The sequence below is a fragment of the Macrosteles quadrilineatus genome, unplaced genomic scaffold, assembly GCF_028750875.1.
Source record: "Macrosteles quadrilineatus isolate MER2022 unplaced genomic scaffold, UCM_ALF_1.0 Scaffold_9__3_contigs__length_116548681, whole genome shotgun sequence".
NCBI classification, from domain to species: Eukaryota; Metazoa; Arthropoda; class Insecta; order Hemiptera; family Cicadellidae; genus Macrosteles; species Macrosteles quadrilineatus.
In genome coordinates, this window is record NW_026542602.1 from 113,854,155 (window position 1) to 113,882,002 (window position 27,848).

A 27,848-nucleotide genomic window follows, 5' to 3' on the forward strand; every position below is an offset into this window, starting at 1 on the left:
ATATTGTCTATATGAACAATTTTCTGTCACAGTATGAACACATAATGGCAACATAAGATTCAATTCTAAGAAGAAAATATAAAATATTACAGTAAAGTAATAGTTCAATTAAAATAGCTCAAAACATTTAGAAAATAGAATTAAAAAGATAAAATCCCATTGTTTTTCTGAAGAGATCATTTTACATATTTAATGGTCATTCACACAATACTCTTTTCAATTTCTATCAAATAACTACAATTTAAGGAAACTAATAAATTCAACCTAGCCTAACCCTGAAAAACTTAAGCACAAATTGTGCAACTTTATTACTTATGTTATTTTATAAATTCTAACACGCCCTAGAATAGGTTTATCCCTATTGGTATCTCTGATATTTCCATTCTTAACTACGAGATTCCCTGCAAAATAAATAACCTCACAGAGCTCTCAAGATTGATTTAGGCTTGGTAAGGATATCTAGTTGCAGGATAAGAGCAGCAAACACATACTCCTCGGGAGATAAAACAAGCATGTGTTTCCCTCGTACGACATTATGAGTGTTAATAAACAAGAACAGGCAGTAAACAAAGGCTCCGACTCCAGGGAATATGAGTCGAGTCAACGGATTGTGTGGGAGGAACAATGAGCCTAACAAGATGGCGGGCATAGACATTACTAGTAGAATTTTGTGGGGGATGTTGAAGTCAATGTTACCCTGCCAAGCGAAGATTGTGAGGCCAATAATCACAGTGGTAACCATTCCCAGCGCCCAGTATATCTGTCAAGGGAAATAAAACTATATATACTAATAGTTAACTGTTCAATACAAACAAATACTGTGTTCACGTTTAGGTGATAAACCATATTTTGGGAGTAAATTAAAAATATGTTTTTTTTAATCTGTTGAAAATATAAAAATGTATCTATTATATTATTAAAGTGATACAATCAAATTTTATGTAAACGGTTAAGGCCATTTACCAAATAAAAATATAGGCATATGACACATCAAAATGAAGCTTAGAGTGTGTAGATTTGCCGAAAAGTATTGATATGGACGAATTTCCAAAGGGCTCTCCCCCACAGGCTGATTTCAAAAGGGCTACGCCTGGCATGTTTCCAGAGTTTACATGATTTAATTTAGTTAATGAAACAGCTGGTCAGTACAATAAACTGGTGTTTGTTTATTTACTCGAAAAATATGTTTGTGGCGCTTTATGTAAATTTAGGAGGGTTATGTTTGGTTTTAAAGAAAGGTTGTATAAGTTTTTTAAAGTATTAATCAAAGTTGCATATTGTAATTTATATAGTAAGCTACAAATAAAGAGGCTTGACTAAAGTTGAAGAATGGTTGTAAACATGTCTTTCGCGAAGCAACAATATGAAGCAATCGATGCTATTGCTACACTTAGGTATGTTGTCATATTCTTTTGGATCTATTAACATAAAAAGTAGGGGGTTGAAAGTAAGTAGGTTTACACTTTTAAATCAGTTTATATTTTCAAACTAAATCATAGAGTTGCTGTATTTTAAAACACACATCACAATTACTTTAATAGCTCTCTAGGTCACATTTTATTCCCGTTGCAAAGCACGGGCACAGCAGCTTGTATCTTACTATAATATAATAAATGTGAAAGTTTGTGTTTGTTTGTTTGTTTGTTTGAAGTTCAATCACGCATAAACTAATGGACGGATTGGGCTGAAATTTGGCATGATGACAGCTCACATTCCCGATTAACATATAGGCATATTCTTATCTGAAAAATCCTTTCGGGCTCCGCCCCAGTGGCTCTGGGGTTATTTTTATATTTTATTGAAAGCTAATGAAATAAGAAATAAAACTATAATCAAAGTTTACTATTTAAGTTCATACACGATAAAATATTTAATTTTTAAAATCTTCAAAAGAACTATGGAAGTTGCTATGGAAACTATGTGCGATTTCCCTTTCCCTATGAAACTATGCTTTGAACTAGTTCATTTCTTCAACAGATTAATCCAAAAACCTGTAGTAAGTTAAATTAAAATATAGTTTTAATAAGACGAATACTTTATTAGGTAGCTTTTACAATAAATCCCGATTCAGAATGTTTACCAACAAAAACTAAACAAATAATATTCTAATACCATATGTTCTCAAACACATATGAATAACAACACATCTCCCCTTTAAAGATCGAACCTCCGGGTAGGTTTGAATTGTCTTGTTGATCTTCTTAGATTCGCTAAATTTGTCTGCGATGCCATTGTAGGATGATCGAAAGGTTCTGATCTTCTGAGGTGTTCTGAAGGACTGGTCTGCAGTGCTGGTTGAGAGTGATCAGAAGGCATAGTAGTGCTAAATCTTTGCAGTGATCTTCTGTTCCTCCGCAAACAACCATCTTGCGTTTGAATGATATAGGATCGAGGTGCAGGATGTTTGTTTAATATAGTTCCTTCTTGATTCCTGTCCTTTATATGGACTTGAGCTCCAACAGGTAGAGTAGGCAATTCTGTGGCTCTATATCTTTTGTCAAAATAAATCTTTTGACGATCAATTCTTGCTTCTTCCTTTTCCCTTAACTTTTCAGTGTCTACCAGATAGGGTCTTAGTTGATCAGACATTATTGGAACATAAGTGCGGATCCTTCTCCCGAAAAGTAATTCCGCTGGACTTTTCCCATTTTCTAGAGGGGTTGCTCTTAACATAAGTAGCATTTTGTAGGGATCATCACTTTTTTCTAAGTGGTACTTAAAGTTTTTTACTTGCGCTTCGATGAAGCCGTTGCTTTGTGGAAATTTTGGGCTTGATGTAATCAATTTAAATCCATAATCACGACCAAGTTGTTTGAATTGACAGCAGTCAAATTGAGAACCGCAGTCTGCTCTCACTGTCTCAGGTACACCATGAAGTGCGAAGATGGACTTAGTATATGTCACAATAGTGCCCATTTTTAAGTCATTTAGTCTAGCAATCTCCATAAACCTGGAATAATAGTCTGAGATTAAGAGATACCAGTGACCTTTGCACTTCAGCAAATCGGCACCCACTATTTGCCAAGGTCTATCCGGATAAGGGGTTGGTATCAGCGGCTCTGCTCTCGTAGCACGATTTTTGCATATATCTTGCAATTTTCTACTAGTTCTTTGATATGTTGAGAAAGACGAGGCCACCACACAGTCAATTTTGCAAAAGATCTACATTTTGTTTTGCCTTGATGTCCTTCATGAATACTTCTTAGTACATTAGCTCTAAAAGAATTTGGTATTATAATACGACTTCCAAAGAGAAGTATACCATTTTGCTCACTTATATCTTCTCTATGATACCAGTAGGGCAATACGTCCTCTGGAATCTTAGATTTTTCTGGCCAACCTTTCACACAATACTGAGACACATGTTTTAGAGTTTCATCTTTCATAGTTTCTTGATTTATTTCTTGCAACCTTTCATCCGAAACTGATGGTAGAGTAGTGTCAATATTTTGTATATAAGCAAGGATTTCCTCTGTAAGTTCCCATTCCTCTTCAGAGTTCTCTGTGTCTCGAGACAGTGCATCAGCCAAAATCAACTGTTAGCCGGGCGTGTAGGTAATATCATATGTATATATCATCAGTCGGAGTCGTATTCTCTGAAGCCTGGGAGTAATATTGTGAACCCTAATATGAAGTGTTCAAATAGTTCACCCCCCCATGCAATCGCTAGAGCTTCTTCTTCTATTTGACCCCAATTACGTTCGGCTGATGACAAACTTCTCGAAGCATAGGCCACAGGACGTTTAGTTCCATCTTCTTGAAGCTGAAGTAGTGCAACTCCAATACCGTATGACGAAGAATCCGCTGAGAGGAAGGTTTCTTTAGACATGCTGTATAAAGCGAGACACGGTTCGCACATCAATGACAGTTTAATCTTTTCCAAAGCTTGGTCTTGATCAGGCCCCCAAACAAATTCTGTATTACTTTGCAGTAAAGCATGTAGTGGATGAACTATGGTCGACAAATTATGAATAAACTTTGCTACGTAATTGACAACACCTAGAATTCTCCTTAGTTCTTTAACATTAGTTGGTGTCTTGAGTTTTTGGATAGCCTCAACACGAGAGGGATCTGGCTTAATACTATTTTTAGTTACAAGGTGGCCTAGTAAGCTGATACTGTCATGCCGGAACACACATTTTGATCTATTAAGTGTCCAGCCCTTTTCCTGTAGCCTACACAAAACACTATGTACATTTTTGTCATCATTGTCACATTAATAAGACAAATACTTTATTAGGTAGCTTTTACAATAATCCCGATTCAGAATGTTTACCAACAAAAACTAAACAAATAATATTCTAATACCATATGTTCTCAAACACATATGAATAACAACACAAAACATTTTCTAGTCATCCTACAGTTACACAATTAATAATATTTTATCCTGGTAAACGTAATCTCACATCACAGTTTCACATGACAACAACACACTGACAGTTGAGGTTATTTTACCGTGAAAATGGCGTAATACAGAGTTGGAAACCTTACAAACTAAAATTTTAATATTCTGTGAATCGAGGTACTACCTCTGTTTAGTGCTGCAGCCTACGGGAGAGTTAATGAACAATTTTAAAAAAAGTGTGTTGGATGGCCACCTATACTGGCCGGACGAGCTGACGGGGAAATTAGTAGTGGCCAGCAGTGCTGGCCGTACGACCTGTGAGGCACTGTGTCGTGTAAACATGACAAGCTGATATAGAACGTAGCTGAGTCCAGCAGGGCTGGCTATTCGAGTTGAGAGGCATTTTTCTAAAATGGCTATGAGACCGCAAAGGGTTAAATTTAGAATAGTCATGAATTATCTACATAGGTTCTGGTTTACTATTTTTTCTTAATTTATTTCCAGTTCAATTTATTTGAGGTTATGTAACAAACGTCAAACAAAGATATTTACCATTGCCGTCTGCCGAACGTAACAAGTCAGCCAAGAGCCAATCAAAATCAAGCATTATTCTTCTCTCCTGGTTTAACCCATGGATCGCCAGTTAAACCAGCCTCACCCGGAGGGTTAACTTAAACCTAGTTTAAACGGAGAAATTATTTTGGGGAAAGTGGATCTGTGGTTAAACTAGAATTTAAACCGCAATCAGAGTTAAACTTGATTTGGGGAAAGCGGCCCTTAACAACAGTAACATAACCACAAATAATTTCAAAACAAAAAGTAGGTGTTGAAACAATAATAATTGAAGCAACTACAAATTCATTTGGACAAAAATAGGCTTGGCTTAGGGCTAGCTAGCTTATATTGTTAAGTCCTAATTAAGTTAAGTTTTATTTATATTTTAATTTATTGTGTTTATTAAGTTCTTTTTTTGTACATTTAATTAGTTAGGGAACTATTATTTCAGTATTTGACCCTTAACTCAAATGGAAGTGTTAATAGACATTTCCGTAGAAATAATTCTTCTTGTTTTAAAAGAAAAATCAACTTGATAACATAACCTTAAACAGTGATGTTATTCTAGCTGCATTCACACTTTGCTGTCTGCTCTACCGAGTTGTAATGTAATGGCGGGACGTTGTAGGAAACACTAGCCCAAAGCCCACCGACGATACCTCATATTTAATACACGTACAGGATTGCCAACTGCTTGAATTGCCGTTTATCTTAAACTAAGCCAGTAAAATGTTGGAGAAACCAAACACAAATTTTAAACGGAGTTTAAAAATAAACTAGTTTATTATAAACGAAGTTTATCCCATTTTGGGGAAACCGGGCCTCAGTATGTTTTTTTATTCATGCTTTAATGGTGCTGTTTGCTGAAGAGAAGGGAGATTGGCAGTGGTTTATAAAACCATAACATCAGCTGGATTTTTCTTTTCTTTTTTCTTGCTTTCAATCACCTGTTATATTTGAAAATCCATATAAACTAGGGTGGTCTGCCGTTACACTTTAGACACATAAATGAGCAAGCATTATTTGAATATTGTCAATGGCTAAAGCGATATCTTTTGAGGCCAAATGAAATCTAATAAGTCTGGTTTTCCATAAGGAAACAGATGAGGAAATGCCATTGGAACATAGCCAACCCTAGTGAATTCGTTTACGGGTGCTGATGTTCCGGTCGGCCACATTAGTCTCTGAACGTGATCCCTTTGACGAGACTGCGCAATCATAGGCACCGATGTTTCTTCAACTTGGTCTTCTTCGATTTCATCAGGACTTTCTTGGTTTTCACGGTACTCTCATGTGAACAAAATCATTGACTGGTAGTTGGTGTAGCGCTTCATCACTAATGGTTATGTCAAAATAGAATAGGTTATTTGCCTTCAGCCAAATAAGTGCTTGCTGTAGTTTTTCACGTCGAACTTCAAAATCGATATGGCCAAAATACGCCTTGACGTTGGACAATGATGACTTTTAAGTTTTCGGGCAGTGTAGGTAAGACAGATGCTATTTCATTAATATCTTGCTCAACATTAATGATGTTACCTTTGTAGTGAAACTGGCCATCCTGACCATTTAAATGCGCATAGCGGGATGTACTCGTGCAATCAACATTTGTTCTACAGTCGTCAGGTCAGTTAATTCGTTCAGGACACATCCATATTATTTAACGCCGTGAATTTAGTTGCATTTGAACGACAACGCGAACAAATCGGTGATTGGTTTGAAGCTGTTAGTTGTTGGCGATAACAGTTAGTGCAAGTGTAAAATTTTAGTGCATCTAATTCATGTTGGAATTGATTAGCTAACTGCCTATCATAATCAGCTTCTTCCACCACTGCTTCATCTGGTTCTTCTTGTTCACAACGCCACTCTCTTACAATATTATTAATTTCTTTGCAAGTTAAAGCAAACTGTTTTTATTTAATTAATTAACAATAAGTTTTGATTACATTGTAAATAATTTGTTTTTATAGATCTTTGTAATTTTATTGTATTACTTGTGGAGAAATAAAGATTTTATTATTTATTTGCATTATTGGTGCGACGACCAATATTACGACGTGGCCTTTGAGGTATGCTCAAAACAAATATAGCAAAACTGTTACTTCCATTGAAAAACTGTTACATTCCAACTTTAACCAAGGATGAAAGTAAACATTGAAATGTAAACAAAACAGTTACAAACAATTAACATATGTTTATCTTATTTAAATTAAACGAGATAAACCCATATGTCATAAACCCAATATAATTTTTCTTTCAACTTACATTAAAATAACAAGCGAAATTGTGTGACCCGTAAAATAAAATCCACAAGGAAATTTGCAAATATTTTTTACCAAAACATTGAACTCAGTATTCTTTAGCTGTTGGCCAAATTTCATATCAATTGGTCAAGCCATTACATTCTGATGCTCTTACAAAGAAGTTACAAAGTGAGGGAAACTGAGCTTCGCTCAATAGTAGTTGCATATAAACCACAGCCACTCTCAGGTGTGCTATTCCCGTTATATGCTAATGTCACCCAGATTGCAAACACAATTTACCATTTAGAAAAAATCATAAAAACAATAACAATCAAATCAAAACAAATATTTACTTATATGGCAATACAATCAGGTGATGTTTGTTTGCAATCTGAGTGACGTTAGCATATGACGGGAATAGCACATCTATGTATTTTCCTTCCACTATGCATTCCACCCTGTATAGGCATCGCTTTAAGAGGTTTTTCTCAGTGCAAAAAATGAATTAGGCCATTAGTACAGTGAGGACTGGAGATAAAATTGTTCTGAAAAGGAAACCGTGTTAAGCCTAATTGGCTAGTTACAAGTCACCTCTTTGATAACATTTTGGTCTTCAAAAGTATGTAAAATAGAATATTTTATTCTTTTAAAATCAAACCTCTTCTCTATGTGCGGGACCCACAAGTCCCAAAAAGAAACTGGTACCCAATGTGTAACATCCAAGAGAGATTATGTTTCCAGGGGCACGTCGACAAGCGTCAATGGTGCATAACAAAATCACGACAATCATGATTTGGATACTTATTACAGCCAAAGATCTGCAACACAACCCAATTGTACAACTGTTTAAAATACTTGACAAAATAACAGAGATTAGTAAAACATAACTTTTTCAATAATTTGTCTTCTGTCAGTGTGAATATAATATTGTAAATAATTGTTAAAAGTGCGCTCTACCTGTCCACCGCGCGCTAATGCAAGGGTTTAGGACCTCCGTCATTGTCAGCTTAGTTCTTAACCGATTGAAAATATATTTATGTTAATTAATTAATTTCAAATGTTTGCAGGCTTGTATTGTTTTAAATTTTTAGTAATAGTAGAGTTTTAGGTAGGAAGTGACTGATAAATACTTTGAAATCAGTTTTTTTAAGTCAGAGTCAGAGTTAGTTAAAGCAAATGAAAGAAATGAGAGCCAAAAATGTGGATAACACTCGTATAATGGGCTCCATGTCCACGCAACGTTGTAATAGGTAATGAAACGGCTGCGACCAGCTGTATGAAGCCAAGAAAGTAGTTGGATCTAATTTTCTAGAAAATTTCAGTTTGAAAGAGGTTGTTTCACGTAAGGTTGTGATAAAAATCACTATCTCAATCAATGTTAATGTAGCGAGAAAAGTAGCTAGAATTCCGCTACAACTACTTAAAAAATGTGGCTAGCTACAGCTTAAGCTACAAAATCTTAAAAGTAGCGTAGCTACAGCTAACTCTACAAAAAAGTAGCACGCTACTGTAGCGTTGCTACTTGTAGCGCGCTACTTCCTAACACTGTATATACCCACAAAAAATGCTCATTTAAAATTTAATTAATTAATTTAGTATATCGTACCGCCGCACCGGTATCCATTGTCTAATTTATTAGAACATTTTTCAGTATTTAGGCTACTGCATTTTATAAACCAAACTAGAATCTTGATTCCTTTTAGCATGTCGTATAAAAACGACATTCTGTTTGGTATCTGGTGAACTTATCTGATCGCATTAGTGAATTTAGCATTAGCTGTTAATTATAATTTAAATGGGTCAACACGCTAATCTATAGGCCTAAAGGTTTATCTCGTCATCTCAAAAGTATTTAATTTTTAATTCTGGCTCCATAAAAATCAAAGCAACCATCAAACCATCACTAATTTGCAAACAAAAATGTAATAACAACTTATTCATTAGTTAATTTGGAATTAAGAATCACGTCTCGATTTCATAGTAAACATTCTCTAATGGCCAAATGATTTTATACAAGTAGACTGAGTTAAAAATATTTACGTTTAGCTATTGTCAATCCCAAGAATATACCATTTGTTTGTTGTGATTTTACCTCAAAATTTTACACTTATGAACACATGATCGCACTACAGCCAAAAAGGTTCATCTGTCACAGTCGGCCTCTCTTGTAGTCTTCGTAGCGGTTGGGAGCAGGAAGAACGAATATTAAAACAAGCGAGTAGGGATCAGCTAATTCATTAATGAAACTAATAAAGCTTTACATAATTGCATCGATTAAAGTAACACGTTACAAATCAAGTCAAACCGCGACCAAATACTACGAATTACACAATATTGAATTTAAAACGTACACAGACTTGGAAGTAAAGAGTAAGAGTAAAAGAAAGGGGCGCGAGACCGCGCGCGGCGGACTATACCGTCGTCCGTTAAATCTCGGCGCGATCTGGGGCTTCAACGTCACCCGAGCGGAAGCCTCAGAATGGTCACATGACCATCGTTAACCAATCAGCGCACGCTTAGCGCTTAACCCATGATTCAATCGCCCGTCTGGTGCTGCAGCCAAACGATCATAACTGTCATTAATGAAACTAATTGAAACATTTTTGCCACCAAGACTGATATTCGAATATATAATAGGTTACGTACCTTGGTCCGTCTTCAGTCTTATTTTAGTCAATGGATGACTAGTTTCGGGTACAAAGACCCATTGTCAAATCCTTTTCAAAACATCATGTAGAAGCTAGTCAAAAATCCGACGGAAGTCTTCATCATTATATAAATACAGGTTGACACAGAAAGTTCATTATTTAAAAAACACAAGTTACGGAACATATAAGACGATTGATAGGCCGGCCACATTTAACACGGGACAAACCGACACAGGTTACACGGCGGACACGACAGAACTATCCATTGTCCAGTTGGTGACATTGACCTTGGGGGAGGGGGTACGTCAGCTGATAAAGACTTGTATTAGCTCTGTTGTCAATGCTTGCAATTCTATCGAATAAAATATTTGAACCAAAATTTAGTTTTTCATTCAAGACGTCTTGAGGGGATTTTTTATTAGCTTTATAAATTTCTAGACTCTCTAAGACGTTCATGAGAGGGCCTTTACTGCATTTGTGCAAGATTTGTAAATTATTACGGCAACTATTGAGATTGTGATTGGTATTAATTAAATGTTCTGCAAATTTGGAACGTTGTAGTGACAGTTTTGGTTTAGGGAGATGTTCTTTAAACCTGGTGTTAAAAGAACGTCCCGATTGGCCTATGTATAATTTTGAGCAGTCATTGCACGAAAGTTTGTAAACACCTGTATCATCTAAATCATTATCATTTTGTTTACGGCTGTTTTGGCTCAAATGACGTTGTAGTTTGTTTGATGTTTTACTGGCTAAGGTGATTTTATGTTTCTTTAATTCGTTTTTTAAGGTATAGTGTAGGTTGGCTCCGAATTCGACAGATACAAAGTTGCTGGGTTTATCAATCGGTTTACTAATTTTGTTTTTTTGTTTGTTGATTATCTTATCAATAATACTGCTGGGGTAGCCATTGCTAACAGCTATATGTTTCAGAATGAGGTACTCAGAGTTGTAGTCTTCTGGTGACATTGGGATTCTTAACATTCTGTTAACGAAGCTGTTGTAAGCTGCCATTTTGTGAGCTTGTGGATGATTAGATGAGGCATGAATGGTGTGATCGGTAGTAGTTGGTTTCCTGTATATTTTGAATTTTATGTTGTCATTGTCTTTGGTAAGCGTTAAATCCAGAAAGTTTAAAGATTGGTTTAGTTCGACTTCCAAAGTAAACTTCAAATTAGAAGATATGTTATTTAAATGATTATTCAGAAGCTGCAGTTGTCTAGAGTTGCCTTTAAAAACCAAGAATATGTCGTCCACATATCTTTTGTAAAAAATTATATTATTGCAGAGTTTATTACTGTCGGAGAAAATGGATTCATTCTCGAAGTGGTTCAAATAAATTTCCGATAATATGCTGGACAGGGGAGAGCCCATAGCCAAGCCGTCGTTTTGTTAATAGAATTTGTCGTTAAATGAAAAATAGTTTTGTTCCAAGGTGATTCTGAGTAGGGTTATCAATTCATCAATTGCTTCGGGGCTAAGTTCAGAGTTTTTTGACAGGTTGTCTCGAGTAATATCTAATGTCTTCTTGATTGGGACGTTGGTATATAAATTTACAATGTCTAGTGAAGCCAGTAGGTGTCTATTTTGTATTTTTACATTGGAAAGTTGTTCTACGAGGTCTATGCTGTTTTTTAAGCTATGGTTATTCTGTAGTTTTACATGGGTTCTCAGCAGTTTGTCGAGCAATTTGGCAATTTTATAAGTAGGGGCTGACGTGAAGTTGACTAGGGGTCTTATGGGCATTTGCTCTTTATGGATTTTCGGTAAACCTCTGAGTATCGGAGCTGTGGGTTTTATCATTTTTAGATGATTGCAACGGTCGCCGTTCAAAATTGATTTGGTTCTGTTCAATGCATTTTTTAACCTGGTCTGGAATGTGTCTGTCGGGTCTTTAGATACTTCAGTTATGTTATTGTTCTTGATAAAATCTATAACTTTGTCGTTGTATACATTTTTGTCCATAATGACAATGCATTGGCCTTTATCTGATTTAGTTATCAAACAATCGTTAGTTACTAAATTTTCTTTAATGCATTTAATGGTGTTTAAATCGTGTTTCAAAACTTTTTTCTTGTGTGTTTTATTAGTTAGTATGGAACGAATCTTTTGATCAATAATGTGTCTAACAAAATTTTTAGAATTTTCATCTTGGATTTTGTCAATCGCTATTTCGGCATTGAGTATTTCTGAAACTAGGTTTTTACTCCAGTTACCCTGTTGGAGGTTATGTTTTAGGCCTTTATTTAGGACATTCATTTCATCATCTGTAAAATAAATGTTCGTGCAATTTTTCAATCTTGGTGTAATTTTTCAATCTATTATATATTCGAATATCAGTCTTGGTGGCAAAAATGTTTAAATTAGACGCCAGTCAGGCTTCCATTGCCAACAAATACAAAAATATCAAATTGAAGCTAATGAATACATGTCAGAACATAAAGTTTAATAAGACCTGCATTGATTTGAACATCATACCTAATTATGTTAAGGTAAAAATAAACAATAAAAGCATAGCAGCCAAAAAAGCTAAACACATTGCCGAATTAAGCTGGATTAGAAATGAAATAAAATTCCTTTACAAAAAGAAGAACATGTTAAATACCTTACTTCTAAGAAAGCATATTGACCTTTTGAATACTATACACCCAGCTCAAAGTAACAAGGTCCTTTCCATCATTGATAATCAAATCAACAAGATAATTTTAAGGAAAACTAGCACACAGAAAAATAAAATAGACAAACTAGTCCAACAACAAAGCACACCTGTCGAAAAGTTCATAATAAACCACCAATTTTTTCCAAGATTGAAAAATTGCACGAACATTTATTTTACAGATGATGAAATGAATGTCCTAAATAAAGGCCTAAAACATAACCTCCAACAGGGTAACTGGAGTAAAAACCTAGTTTCAGAAATACTCAATGCCGAAATAGCGATTGACAAAATCCAAGATGAAAATTCTAAAAATTTTGTTAGACACATTATTGATCAAAAGATTCGTTCCATACTAACTAATAAAACACACAAGAAAAAAGTTTTGAAACACGATTTAAACACCATTAAATGCATTAAAGAAAATTTAGTAACTAACGATTGTTTGATAACTAAATCAGATAAAGGCCAATGCATTGTCATTATGGACAAAAATGTATACAACGACAAAGTTATAGATTTTATCAAGAACAATAACATAACTGAAGTATCTAAAGACCCGACAGACACATTCCAGACCAGGTTAAAAAATGCATTGAACAGAACCAAATCAATTTTGAACGGCGACCGTTGCAATCATCTAAAAATGATAAAACCCACAGCTCCGATACTCAGAGGTTTACCGAAAATCCATAAAGAGCAAATGCCCATAAGACCCCTAGTCAACTTCACGTCAGCCCCTACTTATAAAATTGCCAAATTGCTCGACAAACTGCTGAGAACCCATGTAAAACTACAGAATAACCATAGCTTAAAAAACAGCATAGACCTCGTAGAACAACTTTCCAATGTAAAAATACAAAATAGACACCTACTGGCTTCACTAGACATTGTAAATTTATATACCAACGTCCCAATCAAGAAGACATTAGATATTACTCGAGACAACCTGTCAAAAAACTCTGAACTTAGCCCTGAAGCAATTGATGAATTGATAACCCTACTCAGAATCACCTTGGAACAAAACTATTTTTCATTTAACGACAAATTCTATTAACAAAACGACGGCTTGGCTATGGGCTCTCCCCTGTCCAGCATATTATCGGAAATTTATTTGAACCACTTCGAGAATGAATCCATTTTCTCCGACAGTAATAAACTCTGCAATAATATAATTTTTTACAAAAGATATGTGGACGACATATTCTTGGTTTTTAAAGGCAACTCTAGACAACTGCAGCTTCTGAATAATCATTTAAATAACATATCTTCTAATTTGAAGTTTACTTTGGAAGTCGAACTAAACCAATCTTTAAACTTTCTGGATTTAACGCTTACCAAAGACAATGACAACATAAAATTCAAAATATACAGGAAACCAACTACTACCGATCACACCATTCATGCCTCATCTAATCATCCACAAGCTCACAAAATGGCAGCTTACAACAGCTTCGTTAACAGAATGTTAAGAATCCCAATGTCACCAGAAGACTACAACTCTGAGTACCTCATTCTGAAACATATAGCTGTTAGCAATGGCTACCCCAGCAGTATTATTGATAAGATAATCAACAAACAAAAAAACAAAATTAGTAAACCGATTGATAAACCCAGCAACTTTGTATCTGTCGAATTCGGAGCCAACCTACACTATACCTTAAAAAACGAATTAAAGAAACATAAAATCACCTTAGCCAGTAAAACATCAAACAAACTACAACGTCATTTGAGCCAAAACAGCCGTAAACAAAATGATAATGATTTAGATGATACAGGTGTTTACAAACTTTCGTGCAATGACTGCTCAAAATTATACATAGGCCAATCGGGACGTTCTTTTAACACCAGGTTTAAAGAACATCTCCCTAAACCAAAACTGTCACTACAACGTTCCAAATTTGCAGAACATTTAATTAATACCAATCACAATGTCAATAGTTGCCGTAATAATTTACAAATCTTGCACAAATGCAGTAAAGGCCCTCTCATGAACGTCTTAGAGAGTCTAGAAATTTATAAAGCTAATAAAAAATCCCCTTAAGACGTCTTGAATGAAAAACTAAATTTTGGTTCAAATATTTTATTCGATAGAATTGCAAGCATTGACAACAGAGCTAATACAAGTCTTTATCAGCTGACGCACCCCCTCCCCCAAGGTCAATGTCACCAACTGGACAATGGATAGTTCTGTCGTGTCCGCCGTGTAACCTGTGTCGGTTTGTCCCGTGTTAAATGTGGCCGGCCTATCAATCGTCTTATATGTTCCGTAACTTGTGTTTTTTAAATAATGAACTTTATGTGTCAACCTGTATTTATATAATGATGAAGACTTCCGTCGGATTTTTGACTAGCTTCTACATGATGTTTTGAAAAGGATTTGACAATGGGTCTTTGTACCCGAAACTAGTCATCCATTGACTAAAATAAGACTGAAGACGGACCAAGGTACGTAACCTATTATATAAACTAATTGAAGCGAGGAACCGAGTCTAGAAGTGTAGCATTGCTTATCGCGACACACGTGCATGCAAAGTCAGCACATTCCAGGGTACATCCGGCCAAGCCACGACGTCTGGCTAGGATGATTGTTGGGTTACAAAGTAATGAAATGAATTGGAGTATGAGTTTTAAGATTCACTTGGAGACTTATGTGAAGTTAAATAAAATTCAATATTGCTAAATACGGTTGACACATCAACCTAGCAAATATTCGGTGATAGCCAACGGGCCAGGTTTAGGGAGTAAGGCCAATCAGCTTAAGCTCAAAGTTAACAAATTACAACAAAATGAGGCAAATACAGTATGCCAGGCCGTCACACATCTCCAAAGATATTCCATTACACCATAATCGCTTCTAAAAAAATCCAACCGTACTCTGAATTTACATTTGATGTGTACCGGTACCAATATGACTGTCAATGCCTTCAGTTATCTGACTCCCTTTAGATGATGGATTATCGAACAATCACGAGCTATTTCCGTATTGTAAAACTAAACGCCATAGCAGTGACACTAAGACAAATCTTATTACTGCCTATGACTGTACTGCAAAAAAACGCGATACGCACCAGGCTTTAGGATCCTGTACTTTCTGATTGTTAATTCGTTCCTCTGTCGCTACACCACTGCTTGTGAGGACAATTTATAGTGATCATATTAGACTTTACTTTATAAGAAATAAATTTTGGTTGTATTATAACGACTAATTTTAGTTACTTCAAAACAATAAATACATTTTCATATCACACGAGATAGTTGTTTCTTGATACCTTCGGCCAATCAGACACCCTGTAATCTATTGATAAAACCTCTTTCTTTACAGATATGAACTCGTTTTGTTACATTAAATGTAAACTTACAAATTGTCCAAATTTTCAACAACAAGCTGCCTCATTGGTTCAACATACATGAAGATGGAGGCAAAACCAAAATAAATCAGAAACTGTAACGTCAGGATCCCGTAGACTTTCCTGTAAAAATCCACAACTGTTTTACTAGACTACTTTTATATTTTCACCAGCACAAATTTACACATTACGAGAAGAATAATATAACAAATAAAATTACAAATAACTCAAAAAAAGTAAAGGTCAAACAAATTATTTTCCCTACAGTCACCTGACAAAGCGGGCTTCCTTGCACTGATTATAGTACAGAAATTTGCTAATTGCTGCATTTACTTACATTTGCCGCACTCTTTTTCTTTTTGCACACACCAGTATTACAACCAAACAACACAAAACAACGTGCTTTTATTATGCAAGTAATCCGTGTACGCTTGGAAATAGGTTGGCAACACTTAAAGATACTAAGACTACAATCAGCTGTTGCAGTATTTCCCATTTCGATCAACACTTGGATTTAACCTAACCTAAAACGTGTTGTTTAGTGTTTAAAATATAAATTATTTCTATGCTTTATAATAACTGTAGGAAAATATAATGTATAGCACAAGTGCAAATTGCCTTTGCTGCATTCGAGAAACTTTCCACACTTGCCTAAGGCTGCTTGTGAGTAAACATTTCTCTCGTTTGCAGCAAAGTACCACTTCGCCCACTAGTTACACAACTATTTTAACTGGTATAAATTCAAAGGTAACAAAAATAAACTATGGTTGTAAAAAAACTAGCATAGTTGGGAAAGTTAGTCAAAACTTCTAACTAGTTAGAAGTTAGAAGTTAGTCCCATAAAAAGTAACTGATAGAAGTTACTAGTTAGTTAGTTTAAAAAGTAACTGATAGAAGTTATTAGTTAGTTGAAAAACTAACTGATAGAAAATAAAGTTAGTTTTCAACATTTGTAGAAGATAGCTGTTTGTTGGACGGTTGTTTTAAAGGATTTCATATGTAATGAAATAATGACACATCTTGGTTACTGTGGTTATTGTGTTTTAATTAAATATTAATTAAACATCGTCACATTTACATTACATGTAATGTAAAAACATTCATTACTACGACAAAATTTACTTTAAATGCCTATTAAACTTTAATAAAGGTAAGCCTGCTTATCCTATCCTTTCTCACACCTATTCTCAGGCAATTAGCCCTTTCTCTCCAAACCAAACTTTAAAGAAATTGTTTTTCAAAATTGGTGTCGCTGATTCTTCCTCGTCTGTTACTCTGTTATTCGTTAGAATTTCTATTCATTATTTCCCAAGAATGACAACTAGGTACTATCCATCATTACAGATTTAAAAAATGTTTTCTAATACGAAGGGTTGATTTTATAACAAAATGTTAACAAGTTAGAACCCAACTAAGTTACCCCTAATAACCTTCTACCCTACCTGATAAATCTTTGTCGGATTGCTTTTTCAGAGAAGTCCAAGTTTTTGAATTCAACTTCTTCTCCATTATTTTCATATCCATTTTCAATGTCTTCAGTTCTTACTTCCATCATATTGCTAACCAAAATTCACACAGTTATCTAAAACCAAAAACAGATAGGACTACAATCTTCTTTAATCAAGACTTGTAATCCTGAGGTCTCTTACATTGTAAATAATAATTAATTCTCATTATTAACTTATGATGTTATGAATAATGTTATAAAATTCTTTGTTAGTAAATAACTGTGAAAAATCATAGCCTTCTCATTCTTTTATCCACAAACAACATATCACCCAGCAATCCTAGATCTCATGATCAAGAAGTGAATCAGACATAGGTGCGAGTCCTGAGAAACATTGTGGTTTATAGGTAGGTAGTCTAAAAACACCTATAGACATTAATCTAGCTCTATTAGCCCTTTCCCCGCCAGCTATTTTAATTAAATATATGTAAAAAATGCCAAGACCATTTTTTGTACAATGCAGTGTTGCAGAAAAATGGCTCTAGCTATTTTATTTGTTAAGGGATTTTTTTTATTTAGTTGTAAATGAAATTGTCTACAAAATGATACAAAAATATAACTGTAACAAAATATTTATGAAAAAAACTAAAAAGCAAAGAAATTTAATATGGTAAAAAAAAAAAACATTTGCACTTCGACTTACAATAACTACATTTCAAAAATTTTTCTCTTAGAATTCAGTGTTATTTCCTGAAAGTACATGCAGTTGTTAGTAGGGTGTACCTATTTTGTCTAAATTTCAAAGTATTACCTTGAAAAATAAAGCTGATGATGCAGATTTATATTTTTGTCCACAAAATCGTTGATTTTGATTGCATTCTACACTAAACAAATTCAATAAATCACTGCTCATTTCAACCAAAAGTTATATTTTTGAACAAAATACTTGAATAATAACTAAAAACACCTTTCTTACGAAAATACCACTAGGCCCTAAAACTAATATTTACAAACAAATTATTTTTTCCGAACACTTGTGTTGTGCGAAGCACACCGGGTGTACTCCTTTCTGGCAACGTACACAGACAGATCTTAATTTTTTCCTTTTCCCTCCCGTTGACAAACTAATTGGACTGCACACACAACAGCTCCTATCTTTTCTGTCAGGCAGAGTTTCCATACCAAATCTTTCAACTGGATGATCTCCTCCTGCAAGATGATTTGGTACATTTCTTCGCTCGAGCCATTCTTTTGACAATTCCTCTATAATCTGTACTGTGAACTGAAGTCCGTTGATATCTTTGCCTGTATTGTTTTCCTTAAATAAAAGGTTGGTATAAATTCAAAATCATTCTTCCAAATATATTGAAAACAACTTTTTCCCAATACTTTACTGTAGGTAGATCTCTCACCTAAATAAACGTACAGCATTTGATCCGAGGGATCAATGCCACACATGTAAGAATTATAAAGGTCAATTATTTCTGGGTTTTCTTTGACAATTTATGTGTTATTTCTTACTTTTCCTTTTTGGATTGACTTAGCTACACATTTTGTAGATAAAAGAAAAACTGGGTTCTTCTGTGAAGCCTTTTCTCGATATCCAACATCAACTTATGATCTTTGCGCTGATACATTCTTTGACCAACCTCAAAAACTTTTCTTTCATGGCATCTGGAATTCCTTGTCTGTTTCTCCTTATTGTACCAGTTATGTAGGTCAATTTAATATACAAGTAATCAGCCAGTGGGATGGACATAAAAAAAATATCAACAAACAGGGAAAATCCCTTGTTAAGGTACGGTCCGAGCTGTTAAAGTTGTATCACTACTTTGTAGGATAGGCCATGTTCAGGTTTCCCCATCTTCTGTTTTACCTTTAAACAACAAAAACCCGGACAATATTTACTGACACTGTCGCACAGCATCCACAACTTTATCCCCCACCTGTGGTGGTGCTTATTGGGTAGATAATGCGTCAGCTTGGATCGACTTTTGGTGCCGACGAGACTTTCATCCACCGACAGTTTCCTGTGAGGTATGTAATATGTTCTGAAGACCCAGTTAACATGACGTACCAAAGGTTCAAACTTTGCACAGGGATCATAATTCGGCTCTCCTGGTTTTGGTAGGTTTGTATTGTCAACCAAATGAGAAAATTGCAGCAAGCACTCGAAGTGATTTCTAAAAAACATCTGTGGTAGCTAATAGATCATTGGTTGACCAGTAACTTTCAGAATATTATAGCTAAAAACCCTTTCAATTCGATCAATGTTACTGGTTTCCAGCTCCTAGCCTTAGCATTGGGAAAGAAAGAGGTTGTCGTGCGACCTTAGGTAGCGACGAACATACAAATTGATCATGTCAACAAATCAGGTCAAAAGATTTACGGTGAAATACAAGTAAAATTAGTCAGTAGGTTTACTATTAAGCCTAATATCTGGGCAATGTTTATCATCTCATCAAAAATAAAATTTTTGTCAGCTCTACGATCATTTCCTTCTTCAACCAGGTCCCAAATAATAGGTTCATTGTTAGGCCTAGGCCTTGCTTCAGTGACATTCGGGGCCCCTTCTGTAATCTCAAGAGGCATATCGTTTTCTAAAACAGGCCTATCATCAGGAACCTGAGTCGTTTGGGAGGCAAGACAGTAGGCCTACCTCGAGTTTAAGTGCTAGGTTGATCAATGTCATATTCCTCATCAGAAGTTGTATGTAGATCACTTGGAAAGTAGTCAGGATCTGCATCACTGTCGTCACCAAATAACTCTGGAAGATTATTCAGGAATTGAATAATCAAATTCTTCATTATATAATCATCGTCAGATAAAGCCGGGGGTTCAGGAGATGACGAATCAATTTCATTAACAAAACTGTGACTCAGTTCACCATAGTCCACACCAATTCCACTTGCCACCAAATTGTTGAAAATTGTATTTCCACTTACTGGTGACTTATCACGAGTTCTATTACTCATTTTAGTGCAAACTGTGCTTGTGATATAAATTAGTTATCAGCTGTTTGATATTGTGGACATTTTTACTTGTTTATCTTTGGATGATTTTTATTGACTGGAGTCTAAACCTTCGCTGTATACGTATACCTTCGTTGTATTATTGCGATGTTGTCCCCTGGTGCTGCGGAGTAGGGGGAAATGATTCTCCCTCCACCTCCCCTCTAGACGGCGTCCAAACAAGCCCGCATTGTTTTACATGCATAGCCTATGCTGCAGTTTTTCAATAAGTTAAAATACCCCCGCCGCAGCAAACCTGCAGACTAAGCGAATTTCCATTTGCCTGATTGGATTTACACTAAAATGTCTCCTTAGAAATATCACATTTATTCCTTATTTAAATAACATTAGTTTAATAAGTACTTAGGTTTGCTGCAACAGGGTATGAAATGAATGCATTTTCCAAATTTGATCAAAATATGTTCATAAACAAGCAAACTACAACAGTTTACTTATTCTCCATAAGAATAAAATGGGAATTTTTAATTTACAGTTTTTTGGAGTTTTCTCCGTAACTATTAGGCACATAACCGCGCATCAATATACCATCAATAATTATTTGTTTTTTTAAGCTCTACAAAAAAGTTTGGAAAGAAAATGCTAAACTTTAAGTTTTTAGGGTCAAAAATGGGAAATACCAATTTTTACCCCATAAAACCCCCCATAAACCCCTGTTCCCATAGTCTGATCATGCTGGTTCGCGAACTCGTTCGAATAAACGTAGGTTTACACATTTGTACCAAATTTCATCAAAATCGGATGATTTTTGCTCGAGTTATCGCGCTAACGGACACATATATAAATATATATATATATGAATTTGAACGAATTATGTTTTTGGCCTCTAGGGACCTCAAAACGAAAAAGTAAATCAGTCCCGGGTCCAGGTCTTACCATGAGTACTACGGTAATAGCTTATTCCCTATAGGGAAATTCGCTAAAATGAATATTTATAAAATTAAACTGTCATAAACTAACCTAACCATCCAAACTTGCTGATTGTATGAAAAAAGAAATAAAATAAAAATCGAATGAAGGTTTACTAATTGAAAAAATAGTTCTGTTCATAAAATAAAATTATAAATGCCTCAAATTCAATTTTATAAATTATAGAATAAAAGATTTGGAAAGGATGAGGCTTGTAGAGGAAGATGCATGGGACCGAGACTATTGGCGACAGCGTGTTGGCGAGGCCAAGTACCAGCTAGGGTACAAGTGGCCATGGCAGTAAGTAAGTAAGTATTAATTTTAAAATTAAACTGTCATAACCTAACCAAACTAACCAAACTTGCTGATAATGAAAAAATCGAACGAAGGTTTACTAATAGAAAAAAAATAGTTTTAAAACTATAATAGCTCAAATTGAATTTTATAATGTTTTAATTATCAAATTTAACGGTCATAACCTAACCAAACTTGCTGATATGCAAAAATCTTAGACAAAAAGTAAGTGCCACCGAGAGGATTCGAACCTAGTACCTTTAGTTTCTCAGCCCGGCACGTTATCCATTAGTCAACCGAGGCCGATGGCTCTGTAAAGAAAAATAAAAACAACTCCCTCCTACTACTTTTATATATTTAAATATTGTATTTAAATATATTTGCTCCTTGCAATGCTCTCAAATGAATCTTTACAAATGTTGGTTGCCCCTGGGTTGGAAGAACTCCAGAAAATAAAAATATCAGACAGAGCTTTTTGGCAGTGGAAGCTTGATGTTATTGAAAAAATATGAGTGGGCCCTGCAAAATATAAATATTCCCAAAAGGTCCTTAGGGGACGCCCTTGGCACTGTTTGTAGTTCTTCCAAAAAAGTAATACCTTTAATGAGAGCAATTTACCAGTCTTAATTCTACACCGAATTTACTTGCTCACTACTACACTAGTGTTTAGTGTTGCACTTAAAAGGTGAATCTTTTGTAGTGGCCTATTATTTACTGAATTACCTTTTGTTTACCAATTTGATACTATAGCATATAATAAAGAACTACCAGGTTATTGAGAACTAAAAGTGAGTACAATTTGATTTATTAAGCATTATTTAAGATTTACAATGATTCCAGTTTGACAGTTTCTGATTGTGTGGTGCAATATAAAAATATGACCTTGAGTGACACAATCAAACGGAATTGATCTGTCTGAGAATGTTGAACGGATTTATTCAAAGGGGAATATTTGGCGCGGTTTCACACCGATCTCGAAGGTGTCAACGGAGGAGTGGTATTTAATTTAATTTGAGACGACCAGTGCCAAACAAGTCCTGTTCGTTGGCCAACGATGTAAATATGAAGGTCGATTCTCGAAGGTCAACTGATTAAACAGTATTGCGTTTAATCGTAATAATATTTACTGGAACGTTGCTTATTGTTTTATAGCTAATTTGGCAATTTGGCACTTTGGCGGTTCGTCTATATGCAAACTGGCACAGCCTCCGATAACACTTCCCGATTCAGCCGAACCAGCAACCTAATCCCTCCTTTGATATTAAATGATTCCCCCAAATTAAAATGCTGATTGTGACACTCTGTAACGAATTGTACTTTTAATAATGACTCTGTGCAAAATTCAAATACTATATAAAAATATTACAAAGCAACTCTGAATTACCCTATAAAAACATTTTCATATATTTATTCTTAATACTATAGAAATATCACAGTCTAATAAATAAAGCGGATTGCAACAATATGAATGGATTTAAAAATCAACAAATTGTGATCGAACCTATGAACATGTGCTTATTCTACATGAATTGACAAAACAAGACAGGAAAATTTACCAAAGTGCGACTCACTGAAAATCTCAATTTAACAAATAAATACACAAAATTACTTACAGTTTGGACGTCCACAAATATAACACAAAGGGGAAAGGATGGGAAAACGTAACTAGCCGGTATACTACAACACGCGATCAATTGAACTCGTGAATCGTTTGAGAAATTTTCAAATGGCGGACTGCGTTTGGCCGGTAACGAACTTTTGCACTTTTTGACAAAAACACTGATTCTAATTTCCGATCGCGAGGCAATTATATCCCTTAGGGATATAGGCTGAACGACTTTAAGGAAATTTAAGATTGGCCGACCAAACGCCGCGAAATGAATTTAATTTCCACGAACGATAAACAATTTTACCGAACTAGCTACGATGAGACTTGGGTAAGGACTGAGTACTGATTTAAACAGATGGCCGCCCGGCTAAACCTTATCCCCTCTCCGTCTTTAGTGCGTGGTGCATTCTGGTCTATACTGATCTATTGTTGAAACCAGCTGACTGTTCTTCGCATTAACCTGTATTGATTTGTTGCCTTTTACAACAAAATCGGTACAGCTCCAAACCGTATCGTTGCGGTAATGGTGTTCCCTCAGCCAATAGAATGCTCTTCCCCAAAATTGTGCTTCCCCCACTCCGCAGTGCCAGGGGACAACATCGTGTTGATTTAGCAAAGGTTTAGACTCCAATATTTTTATTGATTCTTGTTGTCATAGAGAAAATAATATTTACTAGTGATTTTTTATTGTTCTGATGTGTAGTGAATGTTAGTTTGTTACAGCATTAAATATCTTTCATTATTTGTCTTCAATTTGCATGTTGAATTAATTACAAGCTATTTCGGCATTATATCAGGTACTGGTGTTAAGTTCTCAGACTTGATTAAGCAGTATGATGGAAGTGGTGATTTTAGTGAGTGGTTAAAGAAACTAGAATTGGTATGTAAGCTCCAAAAGGTGAAAGACTTGTAGACAGTTCTCCCCCTATTTTTGGCTGGAGAAGCATTTTCTGTATATGACGGACTTACAGAAAATGTCAAGAGTAACTATGAGGCTCTCACCAATGCATTGCTGCAGGCCTTTTCTGTGAACTGTTTTCAGGCTTATGCAGAATTTACAGCTAGGCGTCTACTCCCCGGTGAGTCACTAGATGTATATGCTTCTGATTTGAAGAGACTGGCCAAATTTGTGGACCCTTTTGTATCTGATGAATGGATTAAGAGCGCAGTTGTACATGGCTTGCTAGAAGATACTCAAACCCAGTTAAAAGCTGCGTGTTCTCTTCAAAGCTTTGGGTAAAATTGAGACCAAGAGGGATGTGTACTCCTTGTGTGGCGTGATGCTAGCAGCTTGGCGATCGGTATTTGCATTGAAATTGATGGTGAAATAGTTGAGGATGCGTCTTGGCTAAGGAAAGAAGATAATTCAGCGCATATTAACTTAGCTGAGTTAGGGGCTTTGTTGAAAGGAGTGAATTTAGCTTTGAAATGGAATTTGAAGGAGTTATACTTGGTCACAGATTCAGCCACCGTTTATGCTTGGGTAACATCCATATTTACAGCAGACCGACGTATTAAAACACATGGGATGGGTAAAGCTCTTGTAAGAAGACGGTTAGGTTTGTTAAAAGACCTCATATCAGAATGTGGCCTTAAGGTGAGGATGGATCTGGTTAAATAGCAATTTAACAAAGCAGATCGCCTGGCAAGAGTTTCTAAAAAGTGGTTGGCAAGAAAGGAGGAAAAGACCAGTATTTCAATGATGGATGAAGAAGAGGATGGGGATAAACAAAAGTTGGAAAAAAGAATCCATGGTCTGCATCACTTTGGTGTTAATCGGACTCTTTACACAGTCAGGCGTTGTTACCCGGACGTTGAGTTTAGCAAACAGGACATTGACTGCGTAGTGAAATCATGCAAAGAATGTTTATCTGTTGATCCATCCCCCATAAAATGGAAGCCGGGGCACTTGGATTGCGACAAGAATTGGCACAGGCTTGTGATTGATGTGACTCACTATGGGTCATATAAATTTATTACGATTATAGATTGTGGTCCGAGTCGGTTTTGCATTTGGCGACGGATCCCAAGTGAGACTAAAGAACAGGTAGTAAAAATCTTACTTGAACTGTTTTCAGAACGAGGTCCACCAAAGAACTATTAATGGACAATAGTGCAACATTCAGATGCGAACAAATTGAACAAATATGTGACAAATGGGGGGTTATCCGTCGTTTTAGGTGTGTAAACCGTCAGTCCGGCAATGGAATCGTTGAAAGAAACCATAGAACGATAAAGAGAATGGCAAAAAGAACCAGAAGAAGTGTTCAAGAAATGGTATATTGATATAATCTAACACCAAAAGAAGATTTGTATGAAGAGTCGGCACCAAGCTCTAAATTGTTCTGCTACAGGTTGAGGTGTAAGGGCGAACCTGTAAATTGTGACGAGCAACTAAGAACTGAGTTTTCACCTGATGAACCTGTGTTTGTCAAGCCTAAAAACTTTCTATGTACTACGAGATGGAAGCCTGGTGTGGTCTCACGGCAGCTCTCACAAACCAGCGTAGAGGTTGATGGTATGCCACACCATATTGCTGATGTCCGTCGTGCTGGTGTTGACACCACAGGGGCGTGTGCTTGTGATATAAATTAGTTATCATCAGCTGTTTGATATTGTGGACATTTTTACTTGTTTATCTTTGGATGATTTTTATTGATTCTTGTTGTCATGGAGAAAACAATATTTACTAGTGATTTTTTATTGTTCTGATGTGTAGTGAATGTTAGTTTGTTACAGCATTAAATATCTTTTCTTTATTTGTCTTCAATTTGCATGTTGAATTAATTAGGCTACACAAACCACGGTAGGCTATTTGTTTAGGCTACTTTTGGGTCTTCTAATGAATTAAAAAAAAAATTTCTCATTATTTGGCCTATTTAGAATACTTGTTACATTTGCCACTTTTGGGGCAAACGCCTATTTCACCCTAAAAATTGCAAAAACTGCTAAAAATCAGCGTTTTTTTTTATATTTTCTATCACTTTTAATGTGTTTTTACTATGAGGCCTACTTAGGACATTCACTGGTACTTTTTTACCCAGAAAATCAGGTTTGAAAAATCATTAATAAAAAACACTGCAACGTGCCAAAATGCCCGGCTCACTCCTCTACCAAACTAAATATGATCTAACTCTGCTTAAGTTAGCATGTCGAAAATGACAGATTTTTTTTAAACCAAGGTTAGGCCAAACTGTTGTAAAATATATAATAAAAAAAACTTAACGAAAAGACTGCCACTAACCTAAGTATAACCTGTTTCAAAACAACAGATGACGCTGACGCAATCTCCTTGTTGTTTCACGTTGCTTACGAGCACTGAGCACTGAGCTAAGTAATAATATACTTATCTCAATGTTTACGAGACAAGTAGGCCTACTGCAGAAAATCAAATCCATTAGAATGCTAAAAAAAAAATGTAGGTAGTTTATCGATGAAGCCCAATCAATACTAAATCCATTTGTGTAAAATAAGCCAGAAAAATAGCATTTAGCGAGCGTCCGATATATCGGACTGTGGAGTAATTTGCAGGACAGCTGCGGTCCAAAGGCTTAGGAGTGGATTGTGACAAGTCCCCTTGGTTGCACTTTAGTTTACATCCTACATTTACTATTATTAAACATTAGGCCTGGCCTATACATTAACTACCAGCTGATTGAAAAATGAAACTGTTCTAAACTAAGCCTAGCCTTAACCAAACAGCAGTACCGGTGGCGGTATGTGAGTAAATGTAGGACGGCGGTATGTGAGTAAATGTAGGACGTAAACTAAAGTGCAGCCGTCTCCTTGTCTATCTATATAATTTCTAAAGTGCTTTTTTTGTCGGTATGCCATTAAGTTACTTAAGTTATGTACTTACTTATTTCTTCATCAATTTTCATAAATGAGGTGTCATTGGAAGGTTTTGTTTAGGCCTACCTAGGCTACTTCACGGGGAAAATATACAGTACATAACTTATTACCGTACTATTTTTTTCAGTAGGCTAGTTTTGTTTTTTTTGTAAAAACTATCTAGGTTATGTATCATTTTGTAAGCGATTTGGGCTTGTCATCTAAAACATGCGAATTAAATTAGGCCTAATCAAAGGAAACCAATCATAATAGGCCCCATCTCAAATCCGATTGTTTTGTTTTTACTCATGGACGGTTGACCTATCGATGCTCATCCCTATCTTGATCTTCAAATCCTTGAGGGCTCATCTGCCAATGGGAAATGGTATTCTGAATACAACTTTTTACTCATATTTTACTCATCATGGATGTTAGCCAGGCATTCGATAAGAAGGTGTGGCATGTTGGCTAGGCTTATTATTTAAAGAACAAACTGTTTTTACGGTCCAATTAAATTTTTCCCATTTTTATGATTTTAAAATCTTACCTTCAAAACAAGCCTTTCTAAATGACTTGTTATAAAGATATTAATTTATATTAGATTATATTATCAGGGACAACTTAAAACCAAACATAAACAATAACAACAAAAGGTAAAACGGAGATCTGTCAGTGTCACTTGTATTGTATTTGCTTGTTTGTATCCTGTGGCGGAATGGACATACGCAGCATACGGGAGGGACGATGGCTAAAGGTTTGGTGACGTCATATCTATAGTGGCTAATGTCGAGGAGTATGTTTTATCTATGGTATTACTTCGTTGATTAGAACAAGAACCAATATTACTAGTTTATCGTAATAAATAGATCAAAATAATATTACACTGGCAATGATTATTTTCTAATGATCGCAGGTTTTCTCAATGATCTTACACT

General features: G+C 35.4%; 1 protein-coding gene across 3 annotated transcripts; it reads right to left on the reverse strand.

Annotated features, from left to right (window-relative positions):
- Positions 1–402: 402 nt before the first annotated feature.
- Positions 403–27,571, reverse strand: LOC129003111 (protein lifeguard 1-like). Of its 3 annotated transcripts, none has more exons than XM_054431349.1 (5): positions 27,461–27,571; positions 17,237–17,376; positions 15,807–15,917; positions 7,802–7,961; positions 403–760 (listed from the first exon to the last, which is right to left on the reverse strand). In XM_054431349.1, exons 2-5 carry the CDS (start codon positions 17,347–17,349, stop codon positions 419–421), a joined length of 726 nt encoding a protein of 241 aa, XP_054287324.1. In that variant the 5' UTR covers positions 17,350–17,376; positions 27,461–27,571; the 3' UTR covers positions 403–418. The 3 variants fall into 3 exon arrangements, with proteins under 3 accessions (XP_054287324.1, XP_054287325.1, XP_054287326.1); XM_054431350.1 differs by lacking the exon at positions 27,461–27,571 and adding an exon at positions 21,732–21,770; XM_054431351.1 differs by lacking the exon at positions 27,461–27,571 and adding an exon at positions 18,053–18,149.
- Positions 27,572–27,848: the final 277 nt, after the last annotated feature.

Bases quoted from the DNA above. Each gene is read 5' to 3' on its own strand.
- LOC129003111 (XM_054431349.1), bottom strand. From the start codon at position 17,349: ATGATGGAAGTAAGAACTGAAGACATTGAAAATGGATATGAAAATAAT. The intron at 15,918-17,236 runs GTAGGGTAGAAG...GGATTTTTACAG, and splicing joins ATCCGACAAAGATTTATCAG to GAAAGTCTACGGGATCCTGA. The intron at 761-7,801 runs GTTTGATTTTAA...TTCCCTTGACAG, and splicing joins GTCCCGCACATAGAGAAGAG to ATATACTGGGCGCTGGGAAT.